At 41.3% G+C, this 18,504-nt stretch overlaps 1 protein-coding gene across 1 annotated transcript in view; it reads left to right on the forward strand.

The window, feature by feature from the left end:
* LOC140492318 (polycystin-2-like protein 1) overlaps nt 1-18,504 on the forward strand; it is a 67,540-nt gene that overhangs the window by 1,487 nt on the left and 47,549 nt on the right. Inside the window, exons 2-5 of the mRNA XM_072591264.1 lie at nt 4,090-4,191; nt 6,220-6,350; nt 10,335-10,585; nt 12,523-12,747. Coding sequence (XP_072447365.1) covers nt 4,090-4,191; nt 6,220-6,350; nt 10,335-10,585; nt 12,523-12,747 — 709 coding nt within the window. The remainder of the gene's footprint in view (nt 1-4,089; nt 4,192-6,219; nt 6,351-10,334; nt 10,586-12,522; nt 12,748-18,504) is intronic.

The raw sequence follows: 18,504 nt of genomic DNA on the forward strand, positions 1-18,504 counted from the left end.
TGAAGGGAAATCTACATTTGATATGTGGGAGGCTTTTAAAAAGAGGTTGATTAGAGTCCAGGACAGACATGTTCCTGTGAAAATGAGGGATAGAAATAGCAAGATTAGGGAACCATGGATGACAGGTGAAATTGTGAAACTGCCTAAGAGGAAAAAGGAAGCATACATAATGTCTAGGTGAATGAAAACAGACAAAACTTTGGAAGAATATTGGGAAAGTAGGACCAATCTGAAATGAAGAATTAAGAGGCTAAAAGGGGTCATGAAATATCTTCAGCAAACAGGATTAAGGAAAATCCCAAAGCCTTTTATTCATTTATTAGGAGCAAGAGGGTAATTAGGGAAAGGGTTGGCCCACTCAAGGACAAAGTAGGAAAGTTATGCATGGAGTCAGAGACAATGGGCAAGATTCTTAATGAGTACTTTGCATCAGTATTCACTGAGGAGAGGGAAATGGTGGATGTTGAGGTTAGGGATAGATTTTTGATCACTCTAGGTCAAGTTGGCATAAAGAGGGAGGAAGTGTTGGGTGTTCTAAAAGGCATTAAGACGAACAAGTTCCTTGGTGTGGTTGGAATCTATCCCAGGTTACTGAGGGAAGTGAGACAGGAAAAAGCTGGGGCCTTAACAGATATCTTTGCAACATCCTTGAATACAAATAAGGTCCCAGAGCACTGGAGATTTGTTAATACTGTCCCCTTGTTTAAGAAGGGTAGTAAGAACAATACAAGTAATTATAGACTGGTGAGCCTGATGTCAGTGGTTGGGAAGCTGCTGGAGAAGATACTGAGAGATAGGATCTATTTACATTTGGAAGAATATCAGTGATAGGCAGCATGGTTTTGTGCAGGGAAGGCCATGTCTTGCCAACTTAATAGAATTCTTTGAGGAAGTGTCAAAGTTGATTGATGAGGAAAGAACTGTACATATCATATTCATTGACTTCAGTAAGGCATTTGATTATGTTTCCCATGGTAGGATGATGGAGAAAATGAAGTTGCATGGGGTCCAGGGTGTACTACCTAGATGGATAGAGAACTGGCTGGGCAACAGGAGACAGAGTAGTCATGGAAGGGAGTTTCTCAAAATGGACAACTGTGACCATTGGTGTTCCACAGGGATCATGCTTGGACCACTGTTGTTAGTGATAAATGATCTGAAGGAAGATATAGGTGGTCTGATTAGCAACTTTGCACATGACACTAAGATTGGTGCAGTGGCAGATAGTGAAGGGGACTGTCAGAGAATTCAGCAGAGTACAGATAGATTGGAGAGTTCAGTGGAGAAATGGCAGATGGGGATCGATATGGGCAAATGCGAGGTGATGCATTTTGTAAGATCCAATTCTAGAGTGAACTAGATGGTAAATGGAAAAGCCCTGGGGAACATTGATATACAGAGAGATATGGGTGCTCAGGTCCATTGTACCCTGAAGGTGGCAACACAGGTTGATAGAGTGGTCAGGAAGGCATACAGCATGCTTTCCTTCATCAGATGGGGTATTGAGTATAAGAGTTGGCAGATCATGTTGCAGTTGTATAGGACTCTGGTTCGGCCACATTTGGAATACTGTGTACAGTTCAGGTCATCACATTACCAGAAGGATGTGGATACTTTGGAGAGAGTGCAGAGGAGGTTCACCAGGATGTTGTCTGGTATGGAGGGCGCTAGCTATGAAGAGAGGTAGAGTATATTAGGATCACTTGCATTAGAAAGACAGAGGATGAGGGGGGATCTGATTGAAGTCTACAAAATCATGAGAGGTATGGATAGGGTGGATAGCAAGAAGCTTTTTCCCAGATTACTAGGGATCACGAGTTCAAGGTAAGACAGGAAAAGTTTAAGGGAGATAAGCTTGGAAAGTTCTTTACACAGAGGTGGTGGGTACCTGGAATGCATTGCCAATGGAGGTGGTAGAGGCGAGCACAATAGTGTCATTTAAAATGTTTTTAGACAGATACATGAATAGGCAGGGAGCAGAGGGATACAGATCCTTGGAAAATAGGCGACAGGTTTGGATAGAGGATCTGGATCGGCACAGGCTTGGAGGGTCAAAGGGCCAGTTTCTGTGCTGTAATTTTCTTTGTTCTTTGTTTTTTTTAAGGGTATCATCTGTTCATTTGCACACATGCTAATGTTGGGGAACGAACACTTCTGTTGCATTAACTGTATTCTGTTCAGAGCATTTAAGAGGACATCATTCAACTTCAAATCTAAGGAGATGTTAGGAATGATATGTAAGGGCAAAAAGAAGGAATTCCAGAGTGTGGAGCAAAGGAGATTGCAATGGAATAGAGAGCTTACAGTGTTGTGGGCCTGGAAGAGTTTAAAAAAAGGAAAGAAGTAGATCATTGAGAGATTTAAAAGATGAGAATTTCAAGTGAGGTGTTTTAGGAAACTGGCAGCAAATGTGAATAAACGGGGAAAGGGTTAGAGTCATTGGACTCAGTTGACCCTATTACTCTACCACTGATGCAGCCAGATTGGCTGAATTTCTCCAGCATTTTGTTTTATTTTCAGATCTGCATCCGTTGTATTTTGCTTTTATTTGAGTGATGGATGAATTTATGTTAGTTTAAATAAGATATGTGCATCAGTCTTTAACGGACTTAAGATACAAAGGATAAAGCCAAAGGAGACTCACCAGGACAGCATTGGAATACTGTCATTGAGTCTAGAGGTGAAAAAGGCGGGGATAGGGATTTCAGTAGTAACTAGATTGAAATAATGGCAGGGGAGGGTAATGTTGCAGAGTTGGAAGTAGGCAATATTTATGATGAAAAGGAGACTGGATTAGAAATTTATCTCTGAGTCATATGGGATTTTGAAGTTGCAAATCTATCCCAGCACAAGAAAATGACTAGACATTGGAATTGATTAGAGGGATGGAAAGAGTTCTTCATTGGCCATTGAGCTGAGCTTATAATTCTGCTTCTGCCATCCAAATATAGTGTGACTTACTGAATGTTCCCAGCTTTTTCTGTTTCTGCTTTATTTTGTGCTGGTGTTTACACTCCACACGAGTCTCCTCCCATTTTTGGCCCCACATCTCCATCTCCACCATAGCCCGATAATCGTGTTGATTTAAGTAGTTTCCTTTGGAAAGTTTCTAAACTATCTGACTAAGTCATTTACTGAGGATATGAATGCTCCATTTATATCACACTGCAATATTTGATTAGGGTTGGGAATGCAATGCTTGAGAGTGTGTTGGAGACAGATTAACTTGGCTTTCAAAGGGAAATGGATCATTTCCTGAAGAGGAAATTATTGCAACGCTAAGGGAAAAAAGGTGGGGGGAGTGTTAGTTGCAGAGAGCTGGCACATAGGCTGCAGACTCTGATGTGCTGAAATTATTCTATGATTAAGGGATTGATCAATATTTTCCTGTTGTATTTATTGGTAACCATCAGCACTTGCAACCCCTAGTTTTGGATTGTACCTTGAGCTCTCTCATTCTCTCCATATTAAATCTGTCCAACCATTATCAATTTTAAGATCCATATAAAATCATTTCCATGCCTTCACTTGTCTAAAGATAAAAGCCTTATTTCCCTAAGCTATAAACACTTAGTTCTGTGATCATCTTAATATATCTTGTGTACTTTCTCCAGCACTTATGTCCTTATTATAGAAGAGAACCAACACAGTCCTCAAAATACAGCCTGACCAGATCATTTACAAATCTAAAAATCTTTTTAATTTTATATCCCTGGAAATAAACCCCATGTTACCATATTTCATTATCTTGCTGAACTATGAAGCTGTTTTTAGTGATTTGTTTACATGTATGCCTAGATCTTTTAGCTCTTCTACTGCACTCCATTAATTTAGCTTTCTAATGATAATGTCTTCTCTTTTCCATTTAGAACCTTTTAGAATAGGCAGATAAAAGAGAATCTTATCAAATTATGTCTGAGAAATGAAAAGCCATGTGTAGCCGTTGCAACATCCATTAAGCGTAACTTGAATATATAGCACAAATATATATGGACCACATGAGGGTTCATTGCAGTTCAGTTGCTTCTTTTACAATTTGCATGACATTATGATTCGATAATAACTTTTTTTTTGTTTGTTTCACATCAGATGCAGCTCAAGCCAAGTTCTTGCATAAAAGGGGTATGAACCCGAAATCTACCCTGCGCGAGTTTTTACTTTATTTAGTTTTTCTTTTGGATCTATCGATATGTAAGTGTCAAAACACATTAGATATTTTCTAATACATTTATGGTCAATCTGATTAGGGATAGACTGTATTTGATTTTAAATAATTTGATGGTTACTTAGTTAGGTAAGATGTTGACAGATGTATAATTTGATGCTAAATGTCATAATGTAGATGTGCATTGGATACCAGTGCCCTGAATCATTATATGCTGAGGCCCTTTGAACACGTGATACACATAATATGATCAAGACTGTAACACTGGCTAGCTCATTGTGTGGCCTCATTGTATTAAGACCCCATACTATGGTCTAGACATCTGAAGAACTGTCTAAAAGCTCAGTATTCATCAAATACTGCAGTGGAGTCCTTTTTGCTTAGTTGGGGCTTTATGATAGACAGTTCTTGTAAAGAATGGATGCCAAAAGTTGCTGTGCTCCGTTCACCTATTTCACAGCCAGAACAAAACTTATTGAGAATTTCTTGCAGCTCAGGCAATTGTTGCCACATTATTGAAGTTACAAGTAATCCAGAGAAAAATGAATGATGTAAGACCTTAAATGATCAATTGGAATCTGCCCTTGTACGTCTAGCTATGTTCAGACCTACATGTAGACCTGTTCAAAGTAATTTACAAGCAGAGACTGATTCTCCAGCAATATGAGCTGAGAACTGCACACAATAGGACTGCCCAGATCCGGAAATTATTTCCATGACGGATCTGCTAGAATCTAATAGGAAAACTATTGTGTTTTATTAAGTGTCACTAGAACAAGTAACAATAGATGATTCAACAATAGATGAACCTGCTTTGTACAATTTTATCATGTTGTGCCAGGCAATGTGCTTTCCTAAGGAAGACGACAGCAATATCAGTGCGGCTTGCACTTTTAAAAGGTTCAATCTGTTCTATCATTTTCATCCCCTTCAAATCCATTCCTTCCCTGTTGAGATGCTACAAAGGGTTTCTTTTCAGCCCTGGAAAAGGTAAGGCTGCATTCATTTCTGTGAATTCCTTTGAGGGGAACCATCAAGTACTTAACGTAGGACAATTGATCAGAATTGGATCAGGGTTGTCCCAAAGTAGATTAGGAGGTCTCCAGCACTGAAAAGCTTGAGTAAATCACTTTTTTAGCGTTTTAGTAAATCATTTTTTAAAAATCAATAATATTGGTTAAAAGGAGAATTGAATAATTTTTACGTTTAACGGTAGTTGTTTTGAAGTATCATTAAAATTGGTAAAACATCATTTAGTTTTAGATACTTAAATGGCTCAGCACAAAAATAGGTCTTAAAAAACTTAAAAACATGACGAGCGATGGTAAAGATTTACCAGATTACTTCCACTAATTGTGGATTCAATCCTATGCTGTTACTAAGCAAAATAACAAAAATAAACAGTTTTAAAATCAAATAAATAAAATTTACGAATGAAATACATATGATGAGGAAATATGCTCTGAGAAACTATCATGATGGGTGGCACGGTGGCTCAGTGGTTAGCACTGCTGCCTCACAGTGCCAGGGACAAGGTTCGATTCTAGCCCCAGGCAACTGTCTGCATGGAGTTTGCACATTCTCCCCGTGTCGGCGTGGGTTTCCTCCAGGTGCTCCGGTTTCCTCCCACAGTCCAAAGATGTGCAGGTTAGGTGAATTGGCCATGCTAAATCACCCATAGTATTCAGGGGTGTGTAGGTTAGGTATATGAGTCAAGGATAAATATAGAGTAATGGGTTTGGGTGGGAGACTCTTCGGAGGGTCAGTGCGGACTTGTTGGGCCAAAGGGCCTGTTTCCACACTGTAGATTCTAATGATCATCTGAAACTTGAATTTCAAAGTTAATTTATTGCCTTAAGATAAAGATATTATGTAGATTTTTCAGTATGTGAGCCACAAGACAGATTAAAAGCATTACTAAATTTTGCTGCTCGCATTAAAGTGTAGGAATTCAGTCTTCTATACACAATATATACATAGAGTCATAGAGATGTACAGCATGATTCATTGCTAGTGATATCAAATACATCTTTTCAGCTTCCTTTCTTTTGCAGTAACCTTTGGAATGGTCAATACCAACATGTATTTCTTCACCAAAGTTATGTCTGAACTCTTCCTGGAAACAAAATCCTTTATCAATGGCATAAACTTCAAAACAATAAGAAATATAGAGAACTTCTGGGAGGTATCAATTAATCCTAAATAAGATACATACTTCTAACATGATCTTCTACTGGTACACTTGTAGCCCATTGCGAAATGGAAGAAGCAAGAGCCTTGGGTTATCTCAATTGAGAAAAGTAGACTTGGTTAAAGGAGATAGTAAGCCTTGGAGGAGTGTTTATTGAACAAAGTCCTTGCTGATTACATGGAAACTATCTATTTTAGTGTTTTTCTAAAATGTAAAAATGCATGAGGAACATAAGCTACTTGAATCAGATCTCCACCAGCTCCACATTCCATCACTAGCAAAACTGTTTCACTGTCAGAGGTTGGGGGGTGACCTTATACAGGTTTATAAAATCATAGGGGGGCATAGATAAAGTGAATAGCAAAGTTTTTTCCCGAGGGTTGGGGAGTCAAAATGTAGACAGCATAACTTTAAGGTGAGAGGAGGAAGATTTAAAAGGGTTCCAAGGAGCAACATTTTCACACATAAGGTGGTTTCTATGTGGAATGAACTGCCAGAGCAAGTGGTTGTTGCAGGTACAGTAAAAACATTTAAAAGACATTTGGACAGGTAACTGAATAGAAACTGTTGAGAGGGGTATGGGCTAAGTACAGGCAAATAGGACAAATTTAATTTGGGGAAACTTGGTTTGGTTTGACCCTACTGTCACACCTGAGACATTAATAGACAGTCATAAAGCAGTATTTGGAAATCACCTTGAGAATATTCATGAGTGTGGTGAGAAGTCTTCACAAAACTTCGAAGAATGCTGTATTATCATATTTCATTTCTCGTGAAATGGGAAATAGTTGGAAGACAAAGTATTCCCGTTAATCTTGCTTACTCTAAGTAATCATTATTTGCCAGAATTTCTTGGCAAAATAATAATGAATGAGGACCCCACTAAAATTATCATTCATTTTTAAAATAGGAATCTTTGAAAAACTTAAATTTAATACTTTCAATGAAATATACCTGAGTACACCCAACCTTCAGTAATATAAAAGTCAAAAATCACATGACACCAGCTTATAGTCCAACAGGTTGATTTGAAACCGCAAGCTTTCAGAGCTCCTGCTCCTTCCTCAGGCAGCTCGAGAGAGAAAACATTGGACACAAATTTATAAGTAAAAGATCAAAAGGTCATATGATGTTTGCGTGTGTATCAAACAAGCCTGGATGGCTATTTAGTCTCAGTTAAAATGGAGGCGCAGGTTTCTATTTATTAATATGTAAATCCCAGGATATTTTCTCACAAAGCCTGAAGTTATCTTGGGGCAGTGGCTTGAAAGAAATTCTGGGATGCTTCAGAAACTAGCTTATATATACCCAGATTAGACTTTTTATTTACAGCAGCATAAGTTATCAAAAACTCTTCTGACTGATACACAAACCTCATGAGCTTTAACTGTCAACTTCCTCTGCATGGACCTGTTTGCCTTCAGCTATTTCATTTGTTTTGCTGTCGAGAGAGACATGAAGAATGATTCCACATCCTTTGCCTCAAATGTTGATACAGCTTGTCCAAGTTCTAACATTTCTTTACTGGACTTTGGATTATGACCAAGGTTTTTCTGATCAGCGTCTCCTAATGCACCTAAGTGCAGCCTTTTCAGCCGGTGTTATCTTTCTTAATGTCTTCTCTTTATGATTTGCTCGATCTGAATCTCTAGTTCCAGCCTCTTAAATGTTCTTTCACTCTCTTCCTCAAATTCAGTTATTTTAAGTTCCATTTCACGCTGCTTTAGTTGTAGTTGAATTCTTAATGACTCCAGTGACTTACCACTTAATGTACCTAGCTACTCTTATGTATCCATCAGTCCCAAATGGTGTTGCAAATATTCCTTATTTCTGCCTTACTAGCTTTTTCAAGAAGTTCCAACATAAACCAAAGAACAGCACAGGAACAGGCCCTTTGGCCCTCCAAGCCTGCATCAACATATTTTGCCCTTCCATACTAAAATTATCTTCATTTACAGGACCTGTATCCCTCTATTCCCTTCTTATTTATGTATTTGTCCAGGTGTTTAGTAAATGCTGCTGTTGTGTCTGTTTGCACCACCACCTCTGGCAACACATTCCAGGCATTCACCACCCTTTGTGTAAAAAAAATGTGCTTCACACATCTCTTCTAAACTCTGCACCTCCACCACCCCTGTGACACCTTGAATCTGTGTCCCCTAGTAATTGACCCCTCCACCTTGGGGAAAAAGCCTCATTCTTTCCACTCTATCCATGCCATTCACAGTTTTATAAACTTCTATCAGGTCACCCCTCAATCACCTGCATTCCAATGAAAACAAACCAGTCCATCCAACCTTTCTTCATAGCTAAAATCCTCCATACCAGGAACCATCCTGGTCAACCTTTTCTGTACCCTCTCCAAAGCATCCACATCCTTCTGGTAGTGTGGTGACCAGAACTGTACGCAATATTCCAAGTGTGGTCTAACTAAAGTTCTATAAATATGCAGCATAACTTGTCTATCCTTATATTCAATGCACCTTCCAATAAAGGCAAGCATGTCATAGCCCTTTGTTTTAATGTCTTATCTACCTGTGCTGCCCTCTTCAGTGATCTGTAAGCCTGAACACCTAGATCTAAATGCTTATCAATATTCCTTAGGGTTCTGCTATTTGCTGTATAATTTCCAGCTGTACTTGACCTTCCAAAGTGCATCACCTCACCTTTGTCCAGATTAAACTCCATCTGCCGTTTTTCTGCCTGTGCCTCCAACTGATCTACATCCTGTTTTATCTCCTGACAATCTTCATCACTATTTGTAAGTCCACTAATCTTTGTATCGTCTGCAAACTTACTAATTAGACCAACTACATTTTCCTCCAAATCATTTATGTAGACCATGAACAGCAGAGAGCCCAGCACTGATCCCTGTGAAACACCATTAGTCACAGACCTCCAATCTGAAAAACATCCTTCCACTGCTCCCTCTATCGCTAAGCCACTTCTGTATCCATCTTGTCAGCTTGCCCCAATACCATGTAACATAACCTTTTGTACCAGTCTGCCGTGAGGGACCTTGATAAAGGCTTTACTGAAGTCAATGTAGACCAAATCAACCACTTTTTCCTGATCAGTCATTGAGGTGGCATGGTGGCTCAGTAGTTAGCACTGCTTCCTTACAGCACCAGGGACCTGGGTTCGATTCCAGCCTCGGGCCACTGTCTGTGTGGAGTTTGCACGTTCTCCCCATGTCTGTGTGGGTTTCCTCTGGGTGCTATGGTTTCCTCCCACAGTCCAAAAATGTGCAGGGTAGGTGAATTGACCACACTAAATTATGCATAGTGTTATGGTGCATTAGTCAGGGGTAAATGTGGGGTAGGGGAATGGGTCTGAGTGGGTTACTCTTTGGAGGGTCGGTGTGGACTTGAGGGCCTGCTTCCACATTGTAGGGACTCTAATCTTTATCACCTCCTCAAAAATCACATTAGTGAGGCATGACATCCCCTATACAAAACCATGCTGTTCATTGCTAATAAGTCAATTTGCTTCTAAATGCATATAGGTCACAATTTCACCAGGTTCTTCATTTCCCCTCCCCCCACCATGTCGCAGATTCAACCATCCAACTCGGCACCTCCCTCTTGAACTGTCCTACCTGTCCACCTTCCTTCCCACCTATCCACTCCACCCTCCGCTCTGACCTATCACCATCACCCCCCAGCTTCATCTACCTGTCACGTTCCAGCTACCTTCCTCCCAGCCCCACCCCCCCCACTCCCAATTATCGCTCAGCCCCCTTGGGCCGTCCCTCGTTCCTGATGAAGAGCTTATGCTCGAAACATCAACTGTTCTGTTCCTTGGATGCTGCCTGACCAGCTGTGCTTTTCCAGCACCATACCTTCCAACTCCGATCTCCAGCATTGGAATGTACTGTTCAGTAACAATCTGTGTAGCAAAATAAGAGGGGGAGAAAAACTAAAGGTGAAAATGATTTTTATGTATTAATTATAGACTTCATAAAATTGCTATTTTCAGTATACAGAGGGACCACTCCTGGATAGTCTTTACTGGAAAGAATGGTACAATGGCCAGCCTTTGGATCCAGGCGAGAACTACATATACTATGAGAATATCCTTTTAGGACACCCTCAAATTCGACAGATAAGAGTGCGCAACAATAGTTGTTCAATTCATGAATATTTTCAGAAGATGTTTAAAGATTGTTATGATGCTTATACATTTGGAAATGAGGATCAATCACCATTTGGCCCTAGAAGTGGATCAGAGTAAGATCTCTTTTTTTCAGATATACATTTCTAAAGTCATTTTGACAGATTTTGTTTTTGTAACTTTAAAGTCAAAACTTAAATTTATTTAGAGTCTGTTGTACAGCAACAACAACAGTATTTATTTGTCTAGTGTCTTTAATGTGATAAAACATTCCCATGTGCTAATTTAATACAGCTTTTGATGTGTTTGCCTCCAACAGCAACATCTGTGCTGGTGAAGGTTGTGTTGGTATGAAATGGCACAGTGTCTTGAGATGGTAGTGCATCCTGTGAGTTTTCCAGTATAGCAGGAGCTCTGGTCTATTCCTGTTCTGTTGCTGCTTCTGGTGGAGTGACATGGTTTAATTGAAATAACTGGTTGTTCAATCCAGCTCTGTTTTCTTCCTTTGTCAGAAACTTTCAATAAAATTAAAGACCACACCCAGCACATGGTCCAGGGAATGTAGTACACAACCATGACTTTGCTCAATTTGTATAGTATTCACATCTGCCTTTCCCTCAGTAACAGGCTATTCTGTCATTATACAGACCAATTTCCATAGTCCCCTCTTAGAATACTGTCATGACAACAATGAAAGCCTCACTTCCTTGATGGCCCTTGGCATTCTGAGCATACTGTTCCCACAAGTACTGACAGGTGCTGTGCCACTCCTTCCTGACATCCCTCTTCACCAGATGTGCCAAGTGGGTGATCCATCCTGAGATACCTCACATCACAGATGCTAGTCTTCACACATTCACTTCATGAGATATCAAGACATAGCTGAAGATACAAAGGGAGTGGACCTTGAAAACATTCTGGCCATAGTCATAAAGACTGACGCTCCAAAACTGGCCATACCCCACTAGCTTCTACCTGATAATATGGAAATTACCCAGGTACGTTCTGTGCACAAAAGGAGAATAAATTCAAACCTGGCCCCTATGGATCTACTCTTGATCGTCAGCAAAGTGTTGGAAAAGGGTCATGGACAGTGTCAACAAGAGACACTTGCACAGTAATAACTTGCTCGCTGACATTCATTTGAGTTCTTCCAGGGTCACTATATGTATTCTAAACATAGGAGACAAAAGAGCTCCAGAGGTGAGGTCAAAGTGACTGTCCTTAACATCAAGGCCATGTTCGAGCAATATAGCATCATACTCAGAACTCTAGTAAAATTAGAGTCAACTGGATTGAGAGAAAACTCCCACTTGGTTGAAATCACACCTAACACAAAGAAAAATGGTTGTGGTTGTTGGAGGTCAGTCATCTCAGCACTAGGACATCACTGTGCCAGTTTCTCAGGGTTATATCCTAGCCTCAACTATCTTCAGCTGCTTATTGAGGACTTTCCCTCCATCATAAGGTCAGAAGTGGTGATGTTCATTAATGATTGCACAATGGTCAAAACCATTTGTTAGTCCTCAGAAACTGAAGCAATTCATGCTCAAAATGAGCAGCAAGACCTGACCAATATCCAGGTTTGGGCTGACAACTGGCAAATAACACAAGTCAAAATTAGACTGGTGCTGGAAAAGCACAACAGGCCAGACAGCATCCAAGGAGCAGGAAAATTGATGTTTTAGGCAAAAGCCCTTCATCAGGAATTTGTCTGAAACATTGATTTTCGTGCTCCTTGAATGCTGCCTGACCTGCTGTGCTTTTCCAGCACCACTCTAATCTGGACTCTGATCTCCAGTACCTGCAGTCCTCACTTTTGCCTAAATAACACAAGGGCTTGACAATGACCATCTCCAATATGAGATAATCTAACCATTGCCCCATGCCATTTCATGACAATCTCATTGCTGAATCTACAACAATCAACATTCTGGGAATTTAGTATTGATCAGAAACTGACAATTTGAGCTCCCCAATCACTGAGGAGGTGGATTTCTTCGGAGGTTTTATTGAATCTGTTATTCTGTTTTTTTCTTTAAAATATGAACAGATGGGAATACCATGCTCCTAATAATGAGTTTGAGCTGTGGCACTGGGGTAGACTTGGTACATATGGCAATGGAGGATACATTTTTGAATTAACAAGGGATAAAGTTGCCACTGCTGGGAAGATTAAACAACTTAAATCAAAACTTTGGCTTGATAGTGGGAGCAGAGCTGTCTTTATAGATTTTACTGTCTACAATGCAAACGTCAACTTGTTTACTGCAATCAGGTTTGTGAAAATACTTTTAATATTTTTTATGATTGTGATTCAATTATATTTCCACAATTCAATGTTTTTTATGTCACATTAAAATCAATTACTATATGTATTATTCACATCATGTGTAGTTCATCCATAGCCATTATTATACTAATTCCATTCTGTTAACCTTGATTTCTCTCTTTTCTCTATTGATGGTTTTGTGGATACATCACCACAGCAAAAAAACAATCCATGTAAATCAGACCTAATTAACCCTTATTTTAAATCCAGCAAACAGAAATCTGTCCCAACTTATGTACAGGTAGCCCTTTAACATCAGCCAATTCAATGCTTTTTCACTTTCTTTTAGGGCCCTGTTTTGAGTTACCTTAGTATTTTGCAATTTTTGCATCACCCCACCTCCCAGATTAGAATCATCCAGTGTTGGGACACAATTGGAACTGGGAAAACACTCAGGTTTAGCTAGGCCAAAGTAAAATGAATGGAGAAAAGTTGTAGTTGATCACCTAACAAATGAAAGAAGTAGAGGCATTGTTTGTAATGATCGCATGCTATGCTAGAGATATTCCAACAAGATACACCTCAGTACCTCAAACACAAGAGACTGGAGGTATAAGGAATATTCCAAAGATGCAGTGAAGCTGTTATTTTACGTGAATACACCGAAGCCTTTTTTTTATTATGTTACTGTGCCAGATTGTACACTTGGGGTTGAATCTTATTGGTGCCTGAGCAGCTATGGTGAGCTTTGTGGCAGAATTGAATGAGAAGTCTGGTGAGGCCCATCTTGATGTCAAGGGCATCAGCAGCAGTAGCAGGATACCAATCAAAGCAGATTATTGTTTGTTAAACACACTGTTAATAGGCCTACTCTCCTCAACAATATCCAGCTTCCTATCTTGCCAAACATGCCAAACCAGCTCGATGTTGAGGATTCTCAACAAGGAAACCAGAATGAGTACCCAGTGGAGTCAGCTCGCAGCTTACTCCAGAGGACCTCCATGTTGTTTACGATCAACCTGCATCTTAAAGTATGATCTACTGGCACCAGCTGCATGCATCCCTTTTCCACATACACTGGCATCCAGAATTTGCCAACTCCTCACAACTATCATGGCACCTCTCCAATAAACGAGCAGACCATTTAGGAAGCACAGACTCTCATTGCAGGGTGCGTCAGCAACTAGTTTTAAAAGGCTGCAGAAGGGTCATTTAACACACAGTGTCAGACACCCTGCTCAAGGAGTGGACCAAGCTGCGTCTCAGAGCAGTTCACTAACTCTCCCAGTGCTCATTGACTCAGCACCTACCTGCATGCTCAGACTTTCCATACCTTGCCAATTCGTCACCGGAGCTTCAGCTACAGCCAAAGGTTATCATTGATGTGCTCTTTACTCTGATAAGTCTCTTTAGACACCAAGTCTGATTTTCATGTTTGTTATTAGAGATCTGTCCGTCGGGTAGGGAATACCTGTTATTTGATATACGACACACTGAGACATCAATCTAACGCATACTGCATGTGCCAACTGCCTACATAGCAAACACAGTGTATTCAAGCAAATTGGCATTCAAGAAAATGATGGGGTCTAGTCCTGAGATCGGTCAGTGCTATTGGTCAGGGGTCCCAGTGCCATAAGTCATGGCCACAGTCAGTCATTCACTTGGAACACTCATGGACAGTTATCTATCCCAGTACAGTTTGGAGAGTGAGCAATGGCCAGTCCTGTGAAACCATTGCAAGCAGGCAGGGGAATCAAATGTTGTCAGTCATGAACACAAGTGCTCAGTCATATCCAGGGGATGCTCATCGAATTCAATCTGTGGTCAGGGTGAATATAGTCCTAGGGGTCTGTCCATCAATCATTCAGAAGGGATAGAAGGGAGCCTGTCCAGGGAACAGGATGTCAGTGCCAAATGGGGTAGGGGAGTTGAGGCTTGGGGTGGGGGCTTGCAAAACTGAAAAATTTGAAGAGGTAGCAACAAGGATGGTGACAAGGAATTCAAGATGCAGGGGTATGTGGAGCAGCATCAGAAGGTATGGTGGGATAGAGGTGGAGGGGTTAGTGGCAGTAACCACCATTGAGACCTCACAGGCAGAATGTAAAGGATTAAGGTATAATGTTGGGGTTCGGGAGACAGCTGGGAGTGAAGATCAATCTGGTGGTTCTCCACACTGGGGGAATGGGTAGATATAGGCTGTCTGGGTAGTGGACATGGAGGCTTGAGGGTGGTATCGTGACGGGTGGCCCAGCTGATGATATCTACAGAGAGCTTCATTCTTTTAAATTCATTCACAGGATGAGGGTATAACAGGCTATGCCAGCATGTATTGCTCACTGTAGCTGCCTGAAGGCTGTTAAGAGTCAACCATATTGCTGTGGGTCTGGATGCAGATATAGGCCAGACCAGGTAAGGTTGGCAGCTGCCTTCCCTATAGAACACTTGTGAACCAGATGTGTTTTTCTGATAATTGGCAATGAATTCTTGGGTATCGTTAGACTCTTAGTTGTAGATTTCTTTCTGTTGAATTCAAATTACACCTTCTGCCTTGGGAGGATTCAAACCCAGTTCCCCAGAACAGTACCTGGGTCATGAGATTAACAGTCTAGTGATAATACCACTAAGCCATCACCTCCCGGTCCCTTCCATCATGTTCCATTCTCTAGATGCAAAGTGCTACTAGAAAGTGGCTAGGCCATGCCCAAAGTGCCTGGAGTCAGGGTCACTTTGACAGGTGAAAGCACAGGACCCATGTCAGTTGGACACAAAGAGATTGAAGCAACAAATGCATGAAGCAGCCGTTTACAAACCCCAGCTACTTTTAATTTGCAATGTTGTCATTCTCCAGTTGCAGTCAGTTCATACTCCATCTCCTGGGGATGAGCAGAATGCAGTTTTGAGGCAGGCCTCTTATATCTCGGGACACTGTGATGGAACTATACTGAACGCTGGAGCAGGACCTGAAGGCTGCAGAGTGGGAGGCCACTCTCTTCAGGTGCCTGTGAAATTGATAGCCACTCTGAACTTCTAAGCTATTGACTCCTCCCAGGGAGTGACAGCTGACCTATGTGGGATCTCAGTTGTGCACCCACAATCCATCAGGACAGTCACTGCTGCCACTTTTGCAAGGGTCACTTTGTTTCTGTATGGTGAGGCCACTGCTGCAGCCTAGATTTAGGAACATGGCTGGGTTACCCGAGGTGCTGCCAGGTGAACTACACCATGTGGCACTGCGAGGGCTGTACCACAACTCTGCAGATTCATCAGCAGGAAGAAGTTCCGTTCCATTAATGTCCAGGTGATCTGTTACCATTTCCTGAGGGGGTGTGCTATATCCTAGAGCAATCTCTTATTCCTTTTGTATTTGAAGGTCCAGATGTCTTTTAAGGCTAGGGACAAGAGCTCTCAATTATGACCATGGCTCATGATACCACTATACAACCCGCTGACCGATGCATAGTGCAGATACAATACTGCCCATGTCTTAACCAAGACCACAGTGGAGCAGATGATGCGGCTGTTGCAGGTGTGCTTTCACTGCTTGGACTGGGGAACCGTGTAGTGTGGTACAGACAGAGTGTGCTGCATTATCTTGGTGTACTGTGCTCTGCACAATTGGAGCAGATAGTTAGGCAATATTCTGGATGCAGAGGAGCTTTGGCGGGGGGGGGGGGGGGGGGGGGGATCTGGATCAGTCTTCCATGGAGGAGGATAAGGACATTGAGAGGAGGAAGCTGTACTTGTCCATGACAGAGCTCAACTGCATCAGGCGTTACAAGCCAGCAAGAACCACTTTGACACCTATTTCTCATCAATGAGAGCTGGTGCAGCAGACCATTATGAAGCGTAAAAGATTTATTGGTCATGATGCACCAATCTGGTTTGCATTGTCAGGGTGAACATCGGTCTCTATTGGTTTTATTTGCATTCACTTTTGCTTTCTGGAAATAAAACATCATGTTTGGATTTGTTCAATTATTTGCCTAATTGTGATGTTTCTGTTCAGCCAATGATAAACAGCAGGGCTACAGTAGGCAATGGGATGGGTTATTGCTGAATTAGATGCTGTCCAGATGGGATCTAGGTACAGACTGTTAAAGCGTGTGGAATGATAGTTAACCAGTGACCAGTGTGAGACAATGAGGTTGTATGTACAAGGAAATGTTGACCATGTACCCTGGCAACATGACTTCAAGGCTGCTGTGCCATGATGTCATTGGTGAGGGACAACACTGGATTGCCAGTGAGTGTCCAGATGCCCATTGGCCTTTCAAAGATGGCACTGCTGCAAGGGATGCAGGTCTTTCTGTGAATATCCACTGATTGGCGAGTTGTTCCAGGAAAAGTGCATGATTCTGGGTAATCCAAGATGGAGGACGGGAAAAATTTCTGACTGTAACAGCTGCTCCTTTTTTGAGATATTTTAGGTGCTGGAGGTGATTTCCTCAAATTCCAGGAGCAGCAATTACTGTTTCATATGCTGTTGCATTGTTTTGGAACTTTTGGAAAACAAAGTCAAAACAACAGCAGTTTTAAAAGGGAGAAGAACAGACAAAGGAAGCACCTGGTGAGGTCATTGCAGGAGAGAGAGAGAGAGAGAGAGAGAGAGAGTGAACCTGCACAGTTACTGCCTTTGCTGTTTGAATTCATGCATCGTTGGACATCGGAGTGCATCTGGGAAAATTAACAAACTGTGAAATTCACAACTGATCTTGGAGGAACTGTTGGGTGAAGTTCACAGCAGAGAATCAGATAAGTCAATCGTTGTTTTAAGTGTGGCCTACAGAAAATCTCCAGTAGTGTGAAGAGTGGGTTCTATCTTGAGTATATGTTTTTGGAGATATGTCTCTTGATTAAACATAAAAATATAAGTCATAACTATTAATTGTAGAGGAATAAGATGGTATTAATTTCTGGGTCTGTAGATTATGAAGGAGCAATAATGGCCTTTAATAGAGTGAAATGCGCTTCTTGTCAGATGTAGGAGTTTAAAGAGAATTTAAGGGTTACTACAGATTATATCTACCATAAATGCTGTTGGCTGTGAATCTTATCAGATCGAATGGATTGGTTGGAGAGGCAGTTGGAAGCAATGAGGAATTTGCAACAGTATGTAATGGATGGCAGTTATAGGAAGGGGGGAAAGTCTCATATACAGTCACATAGATGGGTTAACTCCAGGAAAGGTAAGAGAGGGAGGCAGCTAGTGCAGGAGCCTTCTGTGGCTATACCCATTTCAAACAGGTATGCTGTTTTGGAAAATGTAGGGGATGATGGATTCTCAGGGGAACGCAGCACGAACAGCCAAGTTTCTGGTATTGAGACTGGCTCTAATGCAACGAGGGGTACGTTGGGTTCCAAGAGATCAATTGTGTTAGGGGGTTCTCTAGTCAGAGGTACAGACAGATGTTTCTGTGGCCAGCAGTGAAAAAGCAGAATGATGTGTTGCATCCCTGGTGCCAGGATCAAGGATGTCTCAGAGAGGGTTCAGAATGTTCTCACGGGGGAGAGGACCCAGCAAGAGGTCATTGGAACCAACAACATAGGAAGGGAAAATGTTGAGATTCTGAAGGGAGACTACAGAGAGTTAGGCAGAAATTGAAGAAGGAAGTCCTCAAGAGTAGTAATATCTAGATTTCTCCTGGTGCTATGAGCTAGTGAGGGGCAGGAATAGAAGGATAGAGCAGATGAATGCATTGCTGAAGAGCTGGTGTATGGGAGAAGGATTCACATTTTTGGATCATTGGAATCTCTTTTGGG

Source organism: Chiloscyllium punctatum, chromosome 20 (genome assembly GCF_047496795.1).
Source record: "Chiloscyllium punctatum isolate Juve2018m chromosome 20, sChiPun1.3, whole genome shotgun sequence".
NCBI lineage: Eukaryota > Metazoa > Chordata > Chondrichthyes > Orectolobiformes > Hemiscylliidae > Chiloscyllium > Chiloscyllium punctatum.